A 17,099-nucleotide genomic window follows, 5' to 3' on the forward strand; every position below is an offset into this window, starting at 1 on the left:
TTTTTTTTTTTTTTTTTTTTTTTTTTTTTTTTTTAAAAAAAAAAAAAAACCACCCTAGGCCTTTGTTGTAGGTTGAATGAGCTGCTGGGGCAAAGAAGACATCTTCGCGGATGTGCTCTCCTTCTTGCTCTTCGATCGTTTGGGCTTGACTGTAGATTGACTGCTCGCGTCGTCGTTGACCTTTGCAGTTGGTACGAAAGCCTCGCGGGACATCTCTGCCTTTTGCGCATCAATCGCTTTCTTGTTCCGCTCGATCTCGTCAAACCATTTCGATATTCCTTCCCGTAGACTGCTCTCCGCTCCCTCGTTGAGACTTCGAAGTCTGGCGCCGCCGTATTTGCGCGCGTCGCGCCTGTCGCGTTCCACTGCTGTCGCGATTTGCTCCAGAGCTCCGATGACCATCTTCTTGCACTCATTCTGAGGAACCTCTGGCGTTTCGACGCGGTCCTCGTAGGCTGGAACGTTGTTGCGACCGCGAACAGAGTTGGCGCGCGAGTTCGCAGCAGATGACGTCTTGGATGGAGGGCCACTTTGAGCAATCACTCGTTCCAAAGCATCCGTCAAGGCGCGGTCGCAATCCACGACCTTTTCTTCCTCAAAGACCTCGTCTACAGTGATCTGAGTCGGAACTTGAAGCAGCGATTCGTCGTACGGATTGCCATATTGCGACCTGATTGGCAACTTGGACTTGATGCTGGACCGAGTGGTCAACATGGGTGTGACGACCGGTGGCGGCGGTGGAGGCAAGTATCGTACGAGTCTCCGCAGCTTAATGCGGGTGATGGTGAAGTTGGTTGCGTCGGCCACGTTGGACGTGCACACGTCAACCCACTCCTCTTTCACCTCGCCTTCGGGCACGGTCCTGCGAGTGATTGGCGTTGGCTCGGCCTTCATGGCAGCTTTGACGTCGTCGATCAGCTCCGGATACGGCAAGGCCGCCTGAAGCTCGAAGTCGGGATGAACTCCGGACCTTAGCCACCCAGCTACATTCATGGCGTGTCCAGTATCGCGAGGCGTATCGGACATGAGCGACTGAAGAACTCCGAGGCTGCCGTAGCTGGAACTGAATGGGGCCTGGGGCCCCGGAGGCGACCTGACCGGGGAGAAGCCAGGGAACTCAACGTCGATCACGCCATCCCGCTCGTTGACGGTCATCTTTACGGGGACATCTATGGGATGTGACGTCGAGGAGCTGGACGGTAGCTCCATCTCTGGACTGACTATAGCCGGGGTGGTGGGTATTGCGTTGGGCGAGCTTGTGCCGGTGATTCTCCGCACGCGAGCGCGCTCCGCTTCCGCCTCACCGACCATCTGCTGTAGCAACTTATTGCCGGCGCCACCGCTGTTGTTATTGTAAGAATCTGAGGCGTGGAGACCGACGATGCCCAAACCCTCGTCATCCGTTTGGGTAGCGTCGCTGTAGTTCGTAGACGAGTCCCGTCGACTGCCCATGCTCCAAAAGCTCCGCAAGCTGCCCCAGCGGCTGCCAGGCTGCGACTCGACACTTGTGCCCGTGTTGCTGCGTTGCAGCGTCTGCATCAAGTTCTCCGAGGCTAGGCTGTCTTGGCTGTCTGGCCGTCTCATATCCTGCTGACCAGAGGAATACTTGCGCTGGAATTCAATGTGCGGGGCAGGTATGACCGTGCCCGGATTGACGGTTGGCGACGTCGTGGCGCTGCTCTTGCGTGCAGACGGATCGACGTCAACAATGGTGAGCTTAGCTCGTATCAATGACCGCAGCTCGCTAGAGTTCCGAGGCGACTGTGTTTGGTCCCCAACGCAACGGACCGTGCCAGTCTCTGTACGATCGTCTGTGTCGCTTGGCGCACTCGAAGGCTGCGGAGTGCGACCGCCAGACATTGGCTGGCGGGAGCCGCTGCGCTTGCCGCGTCTGTTGATCGTGCGGCGGAGCGATTCCTCTCGAGACAGAGGCACATGCATCGGTGGCGACTGTGAGAACGCACGGACGGATGCCGACGTACTAGGTCGTAGCGGCGAAGCGTCGCCAGGGGTGTGGTGGTTGGCTGGCAAGAATGCGGAGAGCAAGAAGATGAGTCGTCGCGCAACCATCTTGTCATTGGAGACGATGACGGTACGGTGAGGCACCGACGGCTCGCTCGCAGAGCCCAGGCGCAGCTGCTCGCGGTGCTGCTGCCTGTAGTATTTTGGACCGGCAATGTCGAGCCACTCCGTGTGTGTGCCCAGAAAAGCGGTGCAGAGGTTGAACAAGAAGCTCGTCTTCTCCCGCTCGGACGCCCACTTGTTCAGCCATCGTGCTTCCTCCCGCCAGACGCCCCACTTGCCTTGTCCAGTTCGCACTCGCAGGATCCTGATGCCGCGTACGACCCTGATGCAAGCCTTTGTCGCAGCCTTCTTGAGGTCGACATCAGAGGCAAGAGAGTAGTTCAGGAGCTTGGGAGCCCGTCCTCGGTGGGAGGCTATCCTCAGCTGCTCAAGGATCTTCTGCTCCGCAAGCTGCTGCAGGCTCGACAGCGTCCGAACGATGATGTCCCAGTGCTGGCCAATTACCTTATCTACTCGCTCGTCCACGTCGCTGCTGAGCGACGCGGTCGAAGACTCCAAGCCGGAGAGGGAGTCCATGACCATGCCCGAGTCAAGGGATGACGCGAGCGAGGTCCAGCCGCTGTTCATCTCCGAACCCTTTCTCCGTAGGCCTCCGGAGCGTGATCCTGGTCGTGAACCATCGATCGTCGAGACGGGAAGCGAGAGGACCAGTGTGATGGCAAACATGGGCGGCTTTGGAGAAGGCCTGATGGGCGTGCGACGGGGTTTCTGCGGGCTCTGGCTGTGTTCTCCGCCGGCGATAACAACGGCCGGCAGGCTGCTGGACGCGTCGCTGGCGCCGCCGCTCTTCTCCGCGTCGGACGGATCACTCGAGGCGGCTGCGGCCTCTTCGTCCGACCATTTGACAGAAAAAGTGCGCGTGATCAGGACCGTCCTGCGAGGCTCCTCCATGCGAGGGCCCTCGTCGAGAGCAGACGCTGACTTGGGAGGGTCAGGGTACGCGTCTCCGACGGTGAAGGACGAGGACAAGCCGCTTGGCTTTCGCACCGACGAACTCGACGTTCTCGCGTGCGACGCCGCAAACTGGTTGCCAAACGTGTCCCTGCAGATGGTCGAGTCGTACGGCTTGGCTTCCCGCTGGACGATCTTGATCTTGTTGCTGATGCCGCGATATGTCGTCTGGACATTTTCGAACATGCAGTTCAGGGCCGTGTTTACGATCTCGTCCGTGTCTCTGTGGCGCGTCGAGGGGCCGGATACGTCCGATTCGCCGGCGGAGGGCAGCGACGAGCGTCGAAAGCGCGAGCGTTGCGGCGTGGCGGTGGCGGACGTGGGGCTCGGTAGGCTGGGAGACTCTCGGCCGCTGGTTTCCGGGATGGAAGCGATCTGAGGCAATCTTCCGTACTGACGTGGAGGGCCGGACGCGGTGCGAGCGTGGTTGGCGAGGCCTTCGCCCCTGCTGCCGGACCGGATATGCCTGATGGTCGGTGGTTGCACGTTCGGGTCGTACTTCGAATCGAAGAGCAGCAGGGGCTGCAGCGTCAAGGTTTCACCTTGGGCTATGAGAACACGGACGTCACGCTTGTCGTCGAGGTCCAGGTCCGAGGGCAGGTGGCAGTCCGGCGGCTCGGACGCGGGCGTGGAGGGCGTCAAGGCGTCGGCATCGCGCAGATACGGCACGTCAGGGAACAGAAGGCCCTTTGTATGTACGTCCTCAATCTGCGAGCTGACCTCGAGGGTGCGCGGCGCGACGCGGCGCGCAGGGTTGAAAGAGTGCAGCAGTTGGCCTAGCATTGCTGCACTGTCGAGTCCGTTGTGGCCATCAGATGCCGCTCAACAGGCCGAGGACAGAGGAGGGAGGAAGGAGGACGACGGCGGTGGTTGAGGAGCGAAGCCCATGGCAGGGCAGACGACACGGGCTGGAGGAGGGCTGATACGTTGTGCTGGAAGAGTCGGTGACGCAGAAGGAAGGCCGAGAAACAAGCGGTATATCGTTATCTGCGCGCGGACGCAGGCTGCGTGATTTGGAGTTCGGTGGTATTGGACGCGAGAGCAGGATCGCCGAGGACTGGGCTGGAAAGGCTATCCTTGCGAGCGACTGGACGTGGGACCAGGATGGGCAGTGCTGAGGACGTGGTGCGAGGGCCGGCGACGAGGCAAATGGACTGCAAAAGAAACGCAGACAGGAGAGCTGGCGGTGGGGGTGGGGGTGGAGATTGGAGGGCGTGAGGCCGTAGAGACCGAAGGTGGAAGAGTCTGTGGGCGGAGGAGGAGGAGGACGACGACGATTTGGGCCCGCTGGGAAAGGGAGCGAAGAGAGGCAGCAGGTCTCTCACACACGCGCACACGCGCACACGCACACACAATCGCACGACAGAGCGCGTGGGTGAGTGAGAGAGCGAGAAAGACGACAGAGGGTGAAGGGCGGGGAGAGTCGAGCGCGCGCAGAGAGGAGGAAGAGAGACAGCAGCACGCGGTGTTTGCGGCGGGCGAGCTGTGTTTGGCGGGCAGCGCAGGCGAGCGATGCGGACGACAAGGACGGGCTCCACGGCACTGCTGCGTGCTCGAGCGCGGCGCTGGCCTGCAACTAAGCTCCAGACTGCGGCGCTGTCGAGCCGTGCCTCTGCCACGACTGGACGCTTTGGAGTCGCTGGAGTAGCGGTGAGGTCGCGGAACGACGATCTGGGTCGCGGCCCAACACGACGGTAGCGCGGGTGCTGCGTGCTCAGCGTGCAAGCGCCTCGTCTCCGCGATCGGGCGCCCAGCGACCGGCGCGCACGCCTCAACGAGCGCTTCCGCTCGACCATCTGCACGGCGGGCTGTACGGTAACTATCTACGTGCTGTGCGCGAGTGTGCGGCGGGCGAGCAGTCGCAGCAGTAGCAGCAGCAGCAGCAGCAGCTCGCCGTGTTTTGCGCTGTCCACGTCCCCGGCGCCGCCCCGTGTGAGTTGTGTCTGCATCTTCCCATCCCATCGCCCCGCTCCGTCACCACACGTCCTGCGCGCTGCCTCGCCTCTGCATGCACGATGATGGCGCGTGAGCTTCTGCATCTGTCACCGGCGGCCTTGACCATGTGTCGACCTCCTTCTGTTCCCTTCCATCGAGCGCCGTCGTGTGGCCGCCGTGCTTCGTCACGCACAGTCTGCCTCTGTGCCGGCATCAACGCACTCGCTACCGGCTGCATCCCTTCCCGATCGTCACCGTGTTGATCTCGTTCGCCAGGCCAGGGCTGGGTTCCACGCTGGCCGACACACGCTCTGCACATCATCATTAACATCATCAGCACCGTCTTCGTCATCGTCCTCCTCCTCCCTGCACGCACGCCCGGCAGGACCATCCTTTCCGCCGTTCGCACCACCGCTGATCGCCGTCGAGATCCATCCTCTTTCTCCCCCTCCCCTCCGACCTTCTTGCAGCCGCACTCCAGCAGCCTGGCCGGGGGGTCCTCGTTCCCGGCTTCGGAGCCGCGCCGGGGACGACGTGCGGGATTGGATGCGGATCTTCTTCCTGCGGCGAGAATGGCGGCTAGGACGACTGTCCAAAGAACAATACACCGTCCCGTCCTCGTTCTTCCTCCAGGAGCGATGTACCGCGCTGCAGCGTACTATATTTGCTTCGTCACCGTCACGGGCGCTGCAGCACGCCGCCAGCCAGTGTGCGATGCGGCGGAACCTGTTCCTGGGTGCGTGCATCCGCCCTCCGCGCGCCCTTCCATGGCTGACTTGCCTGGCTTCGAATAGCGTGCGCAAATCTCCGACTCTAGACTCCAGACTAGATTGCTTAGCTTCTTTTCCAGATCTTCCCACAGCCTAGCGCTCCCTCCGCTGGACTCCTCGAGCCGCCACCCTTCGATCTCCCCTCCTCTTTCATGTCCATCCGCAGCCTGCTCGTTCTCGGCGACGTGCCGCCCAAACCGTCGCACAGAGCCTGGCGCTTCAGCTCTGTCGACGTCATGCGTTCCACCGATCGCTGATGGGCAAGCCGTGCCGCTGAGCTCGCACAACCCCCGCTGTTTCTCCTCACAGAGCAGGCCTGCAGGACACCGCACGTCGTGGAAGACTCAACACCGGCATCCCCCAGCCCAACTTCACATCCGCTACGCCGTCCCAATCGAGTCTCCAAAGCCCGCCGCCCAACTCGCCGCCTGCTTGACCTCGGGTCTGCGAGCCCTTTCCCTGCCCGGCACGCGGCTGAGAAGGGTCATCCTGGCTGTACGATCAGCGCGCGCTCTGCAACTGCGTTTTTCCCGCCCTGCACGCGATAAGGAGTTTCGCAGGTCCGCCCTAAAGTTTCGCTACTGAGGCAGAAGCAATGACGACCTTTGGGCTGTGGACTGCTTGGACGTTCAGCCCGTCCCGCGTGTGCTAGTGTGCGGAGGATGCCTAACTCAACGCAAGCGCAAGCACAAACGTTGGCCGAACCGACATACACGGACGGGCCTTGCTCCGGTCAGTCGACCTATTCGGAGGAGTTGGCGTGATCGTTCCTTCGGCCTGCTGTCCTGCTGCCTCCCAAAATCAACGCCGTTGGAACGTGAAGAAAGTTCACATGCTGCCCAACTCTCAAAATAGCATACAGTTTGTTTTTCCTCTCTCGCTCCTGAGTCATATTTCCTTTTTTTTTTCTCGGGCAACAAGGACGGCGCACATGGTTGCTTTTTGTTATGATAACTGATTCACTGCTTGGCTTGGTCTTGTGTATGACGTGTGCAGGAGCATCGCGCGTCGTGGACATGCTAGAGCGCGCGAATACTGGTGGCTGAAAAGCCAAAAAGAGTGCGGGATCTCGAGGTATCGCGCCTCACCACAGAAACGTCCTTTGGCGTGAAAGTTTCAAAGGATGAATTGTTACTGATCGCAAATCTCTCGCAGCCGCTACGGCGGTGTTCTTGACACGTTCCTTGATTGGGGCACGTTGATCACCCGTGAAGTGAAGACGCCTTAAGTTGCTGCACCTCTGAAGCGAGAGTGGCGTGCATGTGAACGACACGTGACCAAGACATGAATTCCAGCCGCATCCACCGACTCACCCAGCGTTGTGCCCAACGTGTTTGGTGACGGGATGTCACCTGGACTTGTAGTAACTCTGTGCCCTCGTGTGGAGTTGTGTCCATCCGAAGTACGCCCGTAGCACCCATGGAGTCACCAAAGTCGTCGTGGGCAGCGGGCGCCGGCGTGGAACGGAGCAAGCTGTGCTGGGTGCTTGCTCTTGCAAAGTGCAACACACATCTACCTGTTCGGACCACCGGCTGCCAGTGGACGCCGGATCGGTCACACAGCACTCCAGCCATCGGCGACCACATTCTTTGCTCGTTCGCACCGATGGCCAGCAGAGAAACCGAGCAGGCGTTTTCATTGGGCAGACGTCAGCAACGGACGTAATTCCGAACCACGCGGCGCTGAGTTCCACCGTCATGCCCCGTAGCTAGGAAAGGCGGGCGGCGAACCAAACAAAGCGCAGCGACGAGGGAGAGAGAGGAAGGGAGGGGGGGAAGAGAAACACGCGAACAAGTGAACAAGAATCCCCAAGCCGTGGAAGAGCAAGAGGCACGACGGCAAGGAAGGTGTGATTATTGCGGCGTCGTGTCGTGCCGCGAGAGCTGCCACTGGTGGTGGCTGTCCCAAGGCACAGCATGGAAAAGGAACGGCGGTCTTGCTTGCAGGTCACCCGTTTTCGCAGCGCATGTCAGGGGAAGAAAGACGATCGGCAACCGTACTACTGCTGCGCGCTCAAACTGTACAGGTACAGAGTCAGGCACTGTCTCTATTATTATCTCCCCGTCGGTTTTGCACGTCGTTGCGTTTCGTCCCCGCGGACGCGGTAGCCAAGCAACCTGTCAAGAAGGCTTCCAGGAGAACGAGAGAGAGAAAAAAAAAATAAATAAACCAACAAGAAAAAAAAAAGAAGGAACGCGCGATACCTGAACACAGTAGCGGACGGGCCTTGAAGGGGCGCTTTTCGACTGTTCTTTGGGCAAAAGACGCACAAGTTTAGTCCCCGACCGTTTTAGCTGCCGGTCACTACTCAGTTGTCGTGTCCCCAATAATAATTTCCAGGCGACGGCGCGCCACCTCAGCGAGAGCATGCTTCTCACCACTACTCTCCGTCGGTTCTCCCTTGAGATGATACGTCACGAGCCCGTGCTATTCATTACCGCCTAACCTCGTCCTATGATCAAGGCGGCGCGCGGCGAAGAGTGTTTTGGATGGGTGAGTCGACGAAGGACTGCTATCATGCGCTTAACACACCAAACCCCCCCAAGCCCCTCTCGCCTCCCGTTTGCTTCCCTTCCACACAACCCCCTCGCTCCGCTCCCTGCGCTCGACTGGCATCGGAGACTAGAGACAGCCCGCATGTGGTGACGATGGCGGTGGTGGTGGCGCGCGCGCATGTTGGCGAGAGAAAAGAAAGAGGAGGGGGTGTTTGTGTGGCAGCAGCATTTGGGCATCAGCGCCGTATCCAATCGTCCTGTGGTGCGACCGCACCCCGAGCTGGCTGTCTCCAGGTCCACCACCAGTTCGCTCGTACGTGTTTCGACGTGCCTGGCTCAGAAACTTCGTCCCCCGGTGTGGTGCTCCGCTCTTGTTGCAGCGGAGCCACCAGGCCGAGTTTCAGCCCAGACATGAAAACCTACACGCACCTCTGTTTCCCCTTGAATTGAGGACCAAGCCTCCTTTGCACTGCAAAATAACCCACCAGGCGGACATGTAAAGCTGACAACGACTTGGTCCACTATAGCTGCTCCGCAGTTCACGAGCAAAGGCAGACAACGGAGCGAATCTCTGTCTAATCACCATGCCATCGCCCATACACACGACATACTCTCCAACACGACCGTCCCGACCTCAGCCTACCCGCGAGAACCATCCGTCCCACGTGGCCGCGCCCTCACATCGACCTCGACTCACGTCCCCTCGCGCTCACAGACGCCCGGCCCCACCACTACGCCTAGAGTAGCGGCGCATGCCGACGCGGCTGTAGCTGCGGGAGGCGTAGGAGGAGGAGGAGCAGCAGCAGGAGTAGGGCCGCCACCACCACCACCACCACCTCTGCTCGAGCGCAAACTCTCGGGCTCGTATGGCCATCACCGGCAGACATCGATCGTGCACGGTGCCATCCAGCATTCACGGAACGCGAGCCACGCGAGCTCCCCAACCACAAGCCCAATCACTCCTCAGATCATTGCTGAAGCGGGCGGACAGGCCCAGCATGCGTTCGACACGAGGACCATGACCAGCGACAGCAGCATCGGCGTTGGGGTGACGACACCGACCTCAGCGAACGCCGTCGTCATGCAGAGCAACGGGTACGGGGCCATGGCGCCACCTCCCGTCAGCCAGAAGGGCCACTCGCCGTGCCCATCGTTTGGGCAGGAACCCGCAATGCAGAGCGGCACCGCGAACTACCGGCGACCAGAGCGGATGCACAGCAGCGGTCGCACGAGCAGATCCCACAATCATACGCGCAGTCAGTCGAGGAGCGCCCACCCACAGGCGCCGGCGCAGGTCATGGTCAGCGAGTATGCGCTGCACCACCTGTTCAACGCCTTCATTGGCACGGCGGAGCAGAAGATCAACCTGTGTCTGAGCGACGCGCGAGCCATCGAGCCGAGGGTGGAGACCATATGCGGGCCCGGCGTCGACCCGGCCTTTGACCAGCTCGTGTCGGCCTTGGGCCACATTGCGAGACAGAAGCCGAAGCCCCTCATCGACAGTCTGATGCTGTGGCGCAAGCAGAAGAGCGAGGCCGCCAACGCCGCGAGGGACGAGCGAGCGCAGGCGTTGAAGATGCTGTCCACGACGAACGCGGCCGGCGCCGAGGCCAACGTGGCGCTGCACCGCAAGTGTCAGGAGCTGGAAAGGAGGTCCACGATATCCATCTATCTGCTCTGCCGCGTCCTGCTCGAGATCTTCTCCGTCTGCACGCTGGCGGACGTCGGCCCAGACATGTCCGACCGGCTGCAAGACATCATCTACAAGCAGCTGAGTCGCGCCTTGCCCGACGAGCTCGAGTCCTCGCCGTTCCGGCAGTCGAACTGGGTCATTTTTGGACAGCTGCTGGGCTCCATGAGCGAGATCGACTTCGCCAACGTCACCGCCCGGTTTCTGCAGGACCTGGAATCCATGCAGATCGCCACGGCCAAGGAGCCCGAAGGTCGTGCCGTGCTCGTCATTCGGGGCATGCGCTGGCTTCGCGTCAAGTCTCAGCCGGACGTCGCCTGGAACCAGTCGTGCGAGTTCATGATCAACCTGGCCAAGATGTCCGTCAGCGCCTCGGGCCAGCCAGTCAAGTACGCCTTCAACAACCTGTTCAGGGAGCTGCTGCTCCCGCTCGCGGCCACGGCCACCTCGGAACTCAACACGCCGCGTTGGCGGGGCTTCATCGAGATCATAAAGCCGCGCCTGCAACACGCGCTCACCAAACCCAAGAACTGGAGCAACGCTTTCCCAGCGCTGGTCGCCGTTGTGTGCGCCTCTCCGCACGAGATCTTCGTGCAGTCGTGGATGTCGCTCATCATGCCTCTGCAGTCCAAGCTCAAGGAACGCAGCACGCGGCCCTCTGCCCTTCGAGGCATCTGCCGTCTCGTCTGGACCTACCTCTACCGCATTGCCGACACGCAGTCCGTGGCGCTGCGGAACCTGCAAGAGATCACCCGTCTCGTCTTCATACCTGGCCGCAAATCTTACATATCCACCGAGCCCGCGGTCGCCGAGCCGCTGATCCAGCTCGTGCGCATCATTGGCTACAAGTACCAAAAGTTCTGCTTCGAAAACATCCTGTTTCCCGCGCTGATGAGCTCCGAGCTCTACGCCAGCGGGAAGGAGCCGAGGATGATCGATCTGGAGCCCGAAAAGGTGGTCATCGGAATCCGATCGTTCCTCGCCATCATGACGGACCTGGAGAAGGGCCAGCCTCCGCCGTTTCCCAAAAGCTTCGACAGCGACCCGTCGCTGGAGCCCTTCCAGGTGTCGTCCATGCCCCTGAGCCCCCGCAGCGTCGACCCGACGTCCACGACGTCCGAGCTCAGCAAAGAGGAGCGCCTGTCGAGGCCCGTCATGGTCTCGGGCTTCGACAGCGTCACCAAGGAGTCGTACAACAAGTTCTGCAAGATCCTCGCCGAGATCACCTTGCTCTGCGACAAGCACTTTGGCGGGCAGGCCGAGCTCGACGGCCGCTTCGCCACGCCTACGCCCAAGACGCCGATGGCGGAAGCGTTCAGCTTCACCAGACGCGAGGAGCACGCCACGCCCGCCGAGGTGCGGCAGACGTACTACGACCTGCTGCACGTCGCCGTCCAGGCCTTGCCGCGCTGTCTTTCCCCTCACATCTCTTTCAAGTCGCTCATCAATCTTCTCTGCACCGGCACCGCCCACGTCCAGGGCAACATCGCCGCCTCCTCCGCTCAGTCGCTCAAGGCCATTGCGCGACAGTCGTTTGCCCAACAGGTCACCGTCGGCTTCGCGCGCTTCATCTTCAACTTTGACGACCGGTACTCGACAATGTCCGACGGCGGCATGCTGGGCCCAGATCACATCGAGAGCACGCTGCGCCTGTACATCGAGCTGCTGGAGATCTGGATCGAGGAGATCAAGCAAAAGACCAAACGTGTGGCACCCGCAGAAGGCGGCGACGAGACCGGAGCCACGCACCGAGGCGCCCAGCTCGACCTGGCGGGCGTTTCCGCGCACGTCGACGAGGTCGAGTCTCACGGTCTGTTCTTCCTCTGCTCCCCCGCCTGCAGGGTTCGCACGTTCGCGATCAGCGTCCTGAGACTGGTCACGGAGTTCGACACGGCTCTCGGCAAGACGAACGAACGCATCATACACATCATCGAAAAGACGCCCGAGATGGTGGTCGCGGTCAACGACGAGAAGCTGTCCGTGGCCGAGCGCAGCAGGCTCCAGCGCGGCATGAGGGCCAGCAATCTGCAGACGACTCTGATCGAGCTGTGCGGCAGCGACGTGCCGCACGACGCCGCTCTCTGGCTCAACATCATCTTCCCGAACATCATTCGTCTCGCCTTCGAGACGTGCCCCTTCGCCGTGACGCTCACTCGCGAGAGCGTGTGCAGCCGCATCTCGCAGATGATGATGACCATCTCGAGGCTGGGCGAGGTGCCGCAGGGCAACCCGTACTCGATGCTCGACCTCATGGACCGGCAGGGCAGCTCGAGGTTCGCCATCACGGCACCGGACCTGGTCGTCGAGCAGTGGAAGCTGTACCTCATCTTCGCATGCTCGACTCTGACCAACAAGGGGCCCTACCACACGGCTTCGCAGTCGCAGAGCTCGACGCACGTCCGCAAGGGCTCGAAGTCGTCGCAGCCCGGCGTGGACAAGGTCCTGACCGCCAACGAGCTCTTCGCCAAGGTCATCCCGTTCCTGTGCGTGACGAACCAGAAGATCAGGGAAGCGGTCGTCGTCGGCCTCGGCTCGATCAATCACAGCCTTTACAAGACCTTGCTCGAGTGCCTGCAGCCGGCGGTGGTGAACGGGAACGAGGAGGCAAAGATCAGGATGCACCAGCGCTCGATGAGCAATCCTCGTCGCAACCGACGGTCGGACCTCATGCGCACCGAGGTCGCGCACGTGTACAAGATGACGTCGCGCTTTCTGCACAGCGCCGAGGCGTACAAGGACGAGTGGATCCTCAACAACCTCGTCAACTACACCAAGGACATCCGGCTGTTCCTGAGCGACGCGGAGATCTCCAACGAGTGGGAGTACAACAAGCTGAGGACGCATTTCTGCGGCCTCATGGAGGAACTGTATCAAGGCATCATCAAGACTGCCGATCCGCTGCGGTGGATGCCGTTTCAGTCGAGAAAGGCGGCCTTCTCCCTCATGGAGGATTGGTGCGGCTACTCGCCGAACGAAGAGGTCATTCGGCAACGCGAGCGACGCTCGATGCTGGACCGGGACAACGGGTACGGGAACACGCGCTTCTTGGACGCGTCCATGGAGATTGAAAAGCGTAACCTCAAGGTCGCGGCGTTGAACGCGCTCGCGACCCTGTGCGCCGGACCGGTCAACTTCACCGCGCCCGGCGGCGTGCAGATGTCCTTCGACGTTGGCCGGATGGTCTCGTGGATTGACACCATCTTCAGCACCCCGAGCGACAAGACGCACGCCGCGGGCCGTCGCGCGCTCAAGAACCTGATCATCTACAACCAGGAGTTCCCGTACTTCCTCAACCGCGCCATCGAGATGTGCTATTGCGCCAAGTCGCCCAAGGCGCTCGAAAGCTACTTCAAGGTCGTGACCGACGTGCTGATGGAGCGGTCCGACTTTGCCCCGGCGTTTTGGAAGATCCTCTGCGCCGGCCTGTACACGCTCGGCAACGAGAACAACCAGCTGCGGGTCAAGTCCGTCCGGCTGCTGCGGCTGCTGGAAGAGCGGCAGAACAAGAACTCGAAGCTGCAGGATCTGGACATCAGCATCTCGGACAAGACCATCGCCGTGTACAAGCGAGCGCAGTTCGAAACGTCGCAGAGGTTGGCGCAGCAGCATCCCGAGCTGGCCTTCCACGTCTTCTCGGAGTTTTCGCGCTTCTTCAAGGACCTGCAGCCCGATCACCAGCGGAACATCGTCGCCGCGATGCTGCCGTGGATCCAGGCCATCGAGCTGCAGATCGATCCGAACGGCGGCCCGACCGCGGCGTCGTACATGCTGCTCGTCAACCTGTTCGAGATCACCGTCAAGTGCGGGAACGCGCTGCACAACGAGATTCAGGCGCTGTGGCAGGCCTTATCCAACGGTCCGCACGCGGGCAACGTGCAGCTTGTGCTCGACTTCATCATCACGCTGTGCCTCGATCGCAAGGAGCAGAACTTTGTCGACTACGCAAAGCAGATCGTCGTCTACCTGGCCGGCACCCCGGCCGGCTCCAAGGTCGTCGAGTTTCTGCAGCTGCAGATCACCCCGAAGGCGATGGTGCTGGAGAAGGACAAGGTGTACAGCCAGGCGCCGCCGCCGGACGCCGCCGGCTTCCCGTATCTGGCCGACCTCGGCGTCGTCCTTCCGGCCGGCACGAAACAACAAGGCTTCTCGCCTGGGCAGCTCTGCCTGATCCTGCTCGTCGACCTGATGGTTGCGCCCATGAAACTGTCCAAGGAGGCCGTGCCGCTGCTGCTGCACGTCATCTTCATCCTCTGGGACCACTACATTCCGCTAGTCCAGGACCAGGCTCGAGAGATGCTCGTGCACCTGATGCACGAGCTCGTCATTTCTCAAATCGACGACGGGCCCGAGACGGCGCCCACGAAGCGCTCGATAGAAAACTTCATCGACCTTGTGCGGGGAGAGGACGCGAAGGTCGTCTGGGCGTACGAAGACTACAACGGAAAGAAAGAGGACGATTCCGACATCCGACTGCCTCCCGCGATGAACTTTGTCGCGACGGAGGTGATCAACATCTTCAGCATGACGTACCCTTCCATACGCGAGGACTGCAGCAAGATGGCCCTCAAGTGGGCGTCCATCTGTCCCGTGCATCATCTTGCGTGCCGGTCGTTCCAGGTCTTCAGAACCATCTTGGGCTCCCTCGAACAGGTCATGCTCGCGGACATGCTGGCGCGCCTCTCGAATACGATCGCCGACGATTCCGCCGAGGTGCAGACGTTCTCGCTCGAAATCCTCACCACCATGAAAAAGATCATCGACGCGCTCGCCCCCGCTGACCTGATCCAATACCCGCAACTGTTCTGGACCACGTGCGCCTGCCTTGACACCATCCACGAGCGTGAGTTCTTGGAGGCGTTGGCCATGCTCGAACGGTTTATCGACAAGGTGGATCTGAGCGACGAGGTCGTCATCGAGCGCCTGTCCGAGACATTCCCCGTCGACAAATGGTCGGGTCACTTCGACGGCGTGCAGGTCTTGCTCTACAAAGGCGTGCGGTCGAGTGTCTGTCTCGAAAAGTCGCTCAAGGTCCTGGAGAAGCTGGTTGCCTTGCCCTCCACCGCCGTCGTCGGGGACGACAGCCGATTCCTGTACACGCTGCTGGCCAACCTCCCACGCTTCTTGAGGCTGTTCGAAACAATGGTCAAGGACCCTGCCACTTTGACTTCCGCGAGCACTCTGGCCCATGTCGCCAGCGGGCTGGGCTACGACAACCTCGCGGATCCTTTGGACAAGTTCACGCGGCTGCTTTACGCGAACGACGACGAGTTCCTCCAGGATCTGATCCCGGCGCTGAAGACCGTCTACTTTCCCGCTCAGGAATATCAGATCTTGGTTTTCCTGTTCAGCTTGCTGACCAACAAGCTGCCGTGGTTCAAGATCAAGACGATGCACCTCCTGTGCGTCATCATTCCTCATATCAACATGCGGAATCCGGAAATCACGAACCAGGGCAGCGATCTTCTGAGCCCCTTGCTGCGGCTGCTGCAGACCGAGTTCTGCCCTCAGGCTCTTGCCGTCATGGACGAGCTCATGATGACGATGACGGCAACGCCGCTCGACAACAAGCATCTGCGGATGAGCATGGCGGGCGCAAACACGTCGCGAGCGCAGAGAAAGGAATTCGAGAACGTCAAGTCTCTCTACGGCATCCCCGAAGACTCGGGATGGTCCATACCCATGCCCGCTGCCCACGCCAAGATGACGCGAGAGAATGTCCACGCGGTCTTCTACACGTGCGCGACACCGGAAGTCAGTGGCGCCAAAGACGACGAGACGCCCACGATCGAGCTTGTGTCAGAAGACTATCCTTTCCCCGAATGGCGGACCGCAACCATGATGAGCGACGACACGAGACAAGTTACAATAACGACCACTGGCGACCTTGTCGACAAGCTGGATCAGCTCGACGACTTTTTCAACGACGAAGACGACGACGACACCAGTGAGATCCACGACACGTTCCGCGAATCGACGTACGAGCAGCAGACGTTGCCCATCCTCCACAGAAGCCTCAAGCGCAACGCCAGCGTCAGCAGCTTTCAAACCGGGTTCGGCGATCCGTACGGCAGCGCCATCAATCGGATTGGCACGAGTGGAAGCGCCGGCGGCAGCGGCAGCGGAGATGTCCGCATATCTCCCAGCAGAGAGGCTATGATCATGACGCCGACCGCGTTCGGTGGGTTCGCCGCTCCGCCGTCACAGTTGGGCACAAGGCCTATCTTACATTCGCGGAGTGTCACCTCCCCCACTGCGGTGCCACCCCACAGCGCGGGTCTTGGCAGTTCAGGAACACAAAGTGCGGGCATGTCGACCTCTCGGTCGACGCTCATCACCGACGACGGCACCCTCGTCGACGAGCCCTGGGAGGACGAAGAGTTTTCCCCCAGTTTGGGACATCCAGAGTCATTCCCTATCGAAACGACGCTGCGGCCCAGCGTTGGCGGCCGATTCAGAAGCATGACCAGGCGATTGACCGGCGGCAGCGGGGATCAAAAAGTTCGAGAACAGATACGGAGGGACTTGCAGAAAAGTCCACAGGTACCGAGGGTGCCTGACATCTATGTAAAGGATCCGAAGAGTTCGGAGCTCTGATCGTTTGAATGCTTTTTATTTTGTATCCGAAGGAAGGACGGTGCGAAAGAGCGAGTCCGTTTTATTTCCCCTCCCATTTTTTTTGGGGGCGGTTTTCTTTTTTTTCTTTATCTTCCCTTGCGGCTGTACCCTTCGCGCTCTCGTTCTTAACCTGTATTGGCATGGACCTAATGACGAAGATAACGGGCCACCGTAGGGGAGGGAGGCTCTCGATGGCATTGGGAGGCGTTCTATTATTTTCGTCTACAAAAGAGAAATATAAAATTCCTTTGAAGCATCGTTCGAGCATCGTCAGCAAAAGCGAGCAAGAGAGAAAAAAAAAATAAAAAGAGAAGAGAAAGGGCCGCTTTCAGAAGGAAACTTCTCTTCTTCTTGTATTTTTGAAGATCACCTCCTTCTTCCCCCGTCATTCTGCACACGCCCCGGGGGTTTTGGGAGGTGCCGAAACAATCTACTTGGAGAGGCGTGTCGTGGGGCCAGGTTCTTCGAATGCTCATCAATACACATTACTTCGGCCTTAATTTCAAAGGAATAGAATGATGCATTTTGCAATCCTGCACTTTTTGTCCTTGTATGCTT

At 60.2% G+C, this 17,099-nt stretch overlaps 2 protein-coding genes across 2 annotated transcripts; one reads left to right on the plus strand and one right to left on the minus strand.

Annotated features, from left to right (window-relative positions):
• Window positions 1-33: 33 nt before the first annotated feature.
• On the minus strand, window positions 34-4,508 carry PV09_09082 (uncharacterized protein). Its single transcript, XM_016363074.1, has one exon. It carries the CDS (start codon window positions 3,817-3,819, stop codon window positions 55-57), a length of 3,765 nt encoding a protein of 1,254 aa, XP_016209088.1. The 5' UTR covers window positions 3,820-4,508; the 3' UTR covers window positions 34-54.
• A 4,055-nt stretch (window positions 4,509-8,563) lies between these two features.
• On the plus strand, window positions 8,564-17,064 carry PV09_09083 (uncharacterized protein). The gene has a single exon (XM_016363075.1). The coding sequence runs from the start codon at window positions 9,255-9,257 to the stop codon at window positions 16,518-16,520; it is 7,266 nt and encodes a 2,421-aa protein (XP_016209089.1). The 5' UTR covers window positions 8,564-9,254; the 3' UTR covers window positions 16,521-17,064.
• Window positions 17,065-17,099: the final 35 nt, after the last annotated feature.

This window comes from Verruconis gallopava (assembly GCF_000836295.1).
Source record: "Verruconis gallopava strain CBS 43764 unplaced genomic scaffold supercont1.53, whole genome shotgun sequence".
Taxonomy (NCBI): Eukaryota; Fungi; Ascomycota; class Dothideomycetes; order Venturiales; family Sympoventuriaceae; genus Verruconis; species Verruconis gallopava.

What these genes read in the sequence shown, in the direction of transcription:
- PV09_09083 (XM_016363075.1), top strand. Translation starts at nt 9,255, where the DNA reads ATGACCAGCGACAGCAGCATCGGCGTTGGGGTGACGACACCGACCTCA.
- PV09_09082 (XM_016363074.1), bottom strand. Translation starts at nt 3,819, where the DNA reads ATGCTAGGCCAACTGCTGCACTCTTTCAACCCTGCGCGCCGCGTCGCG.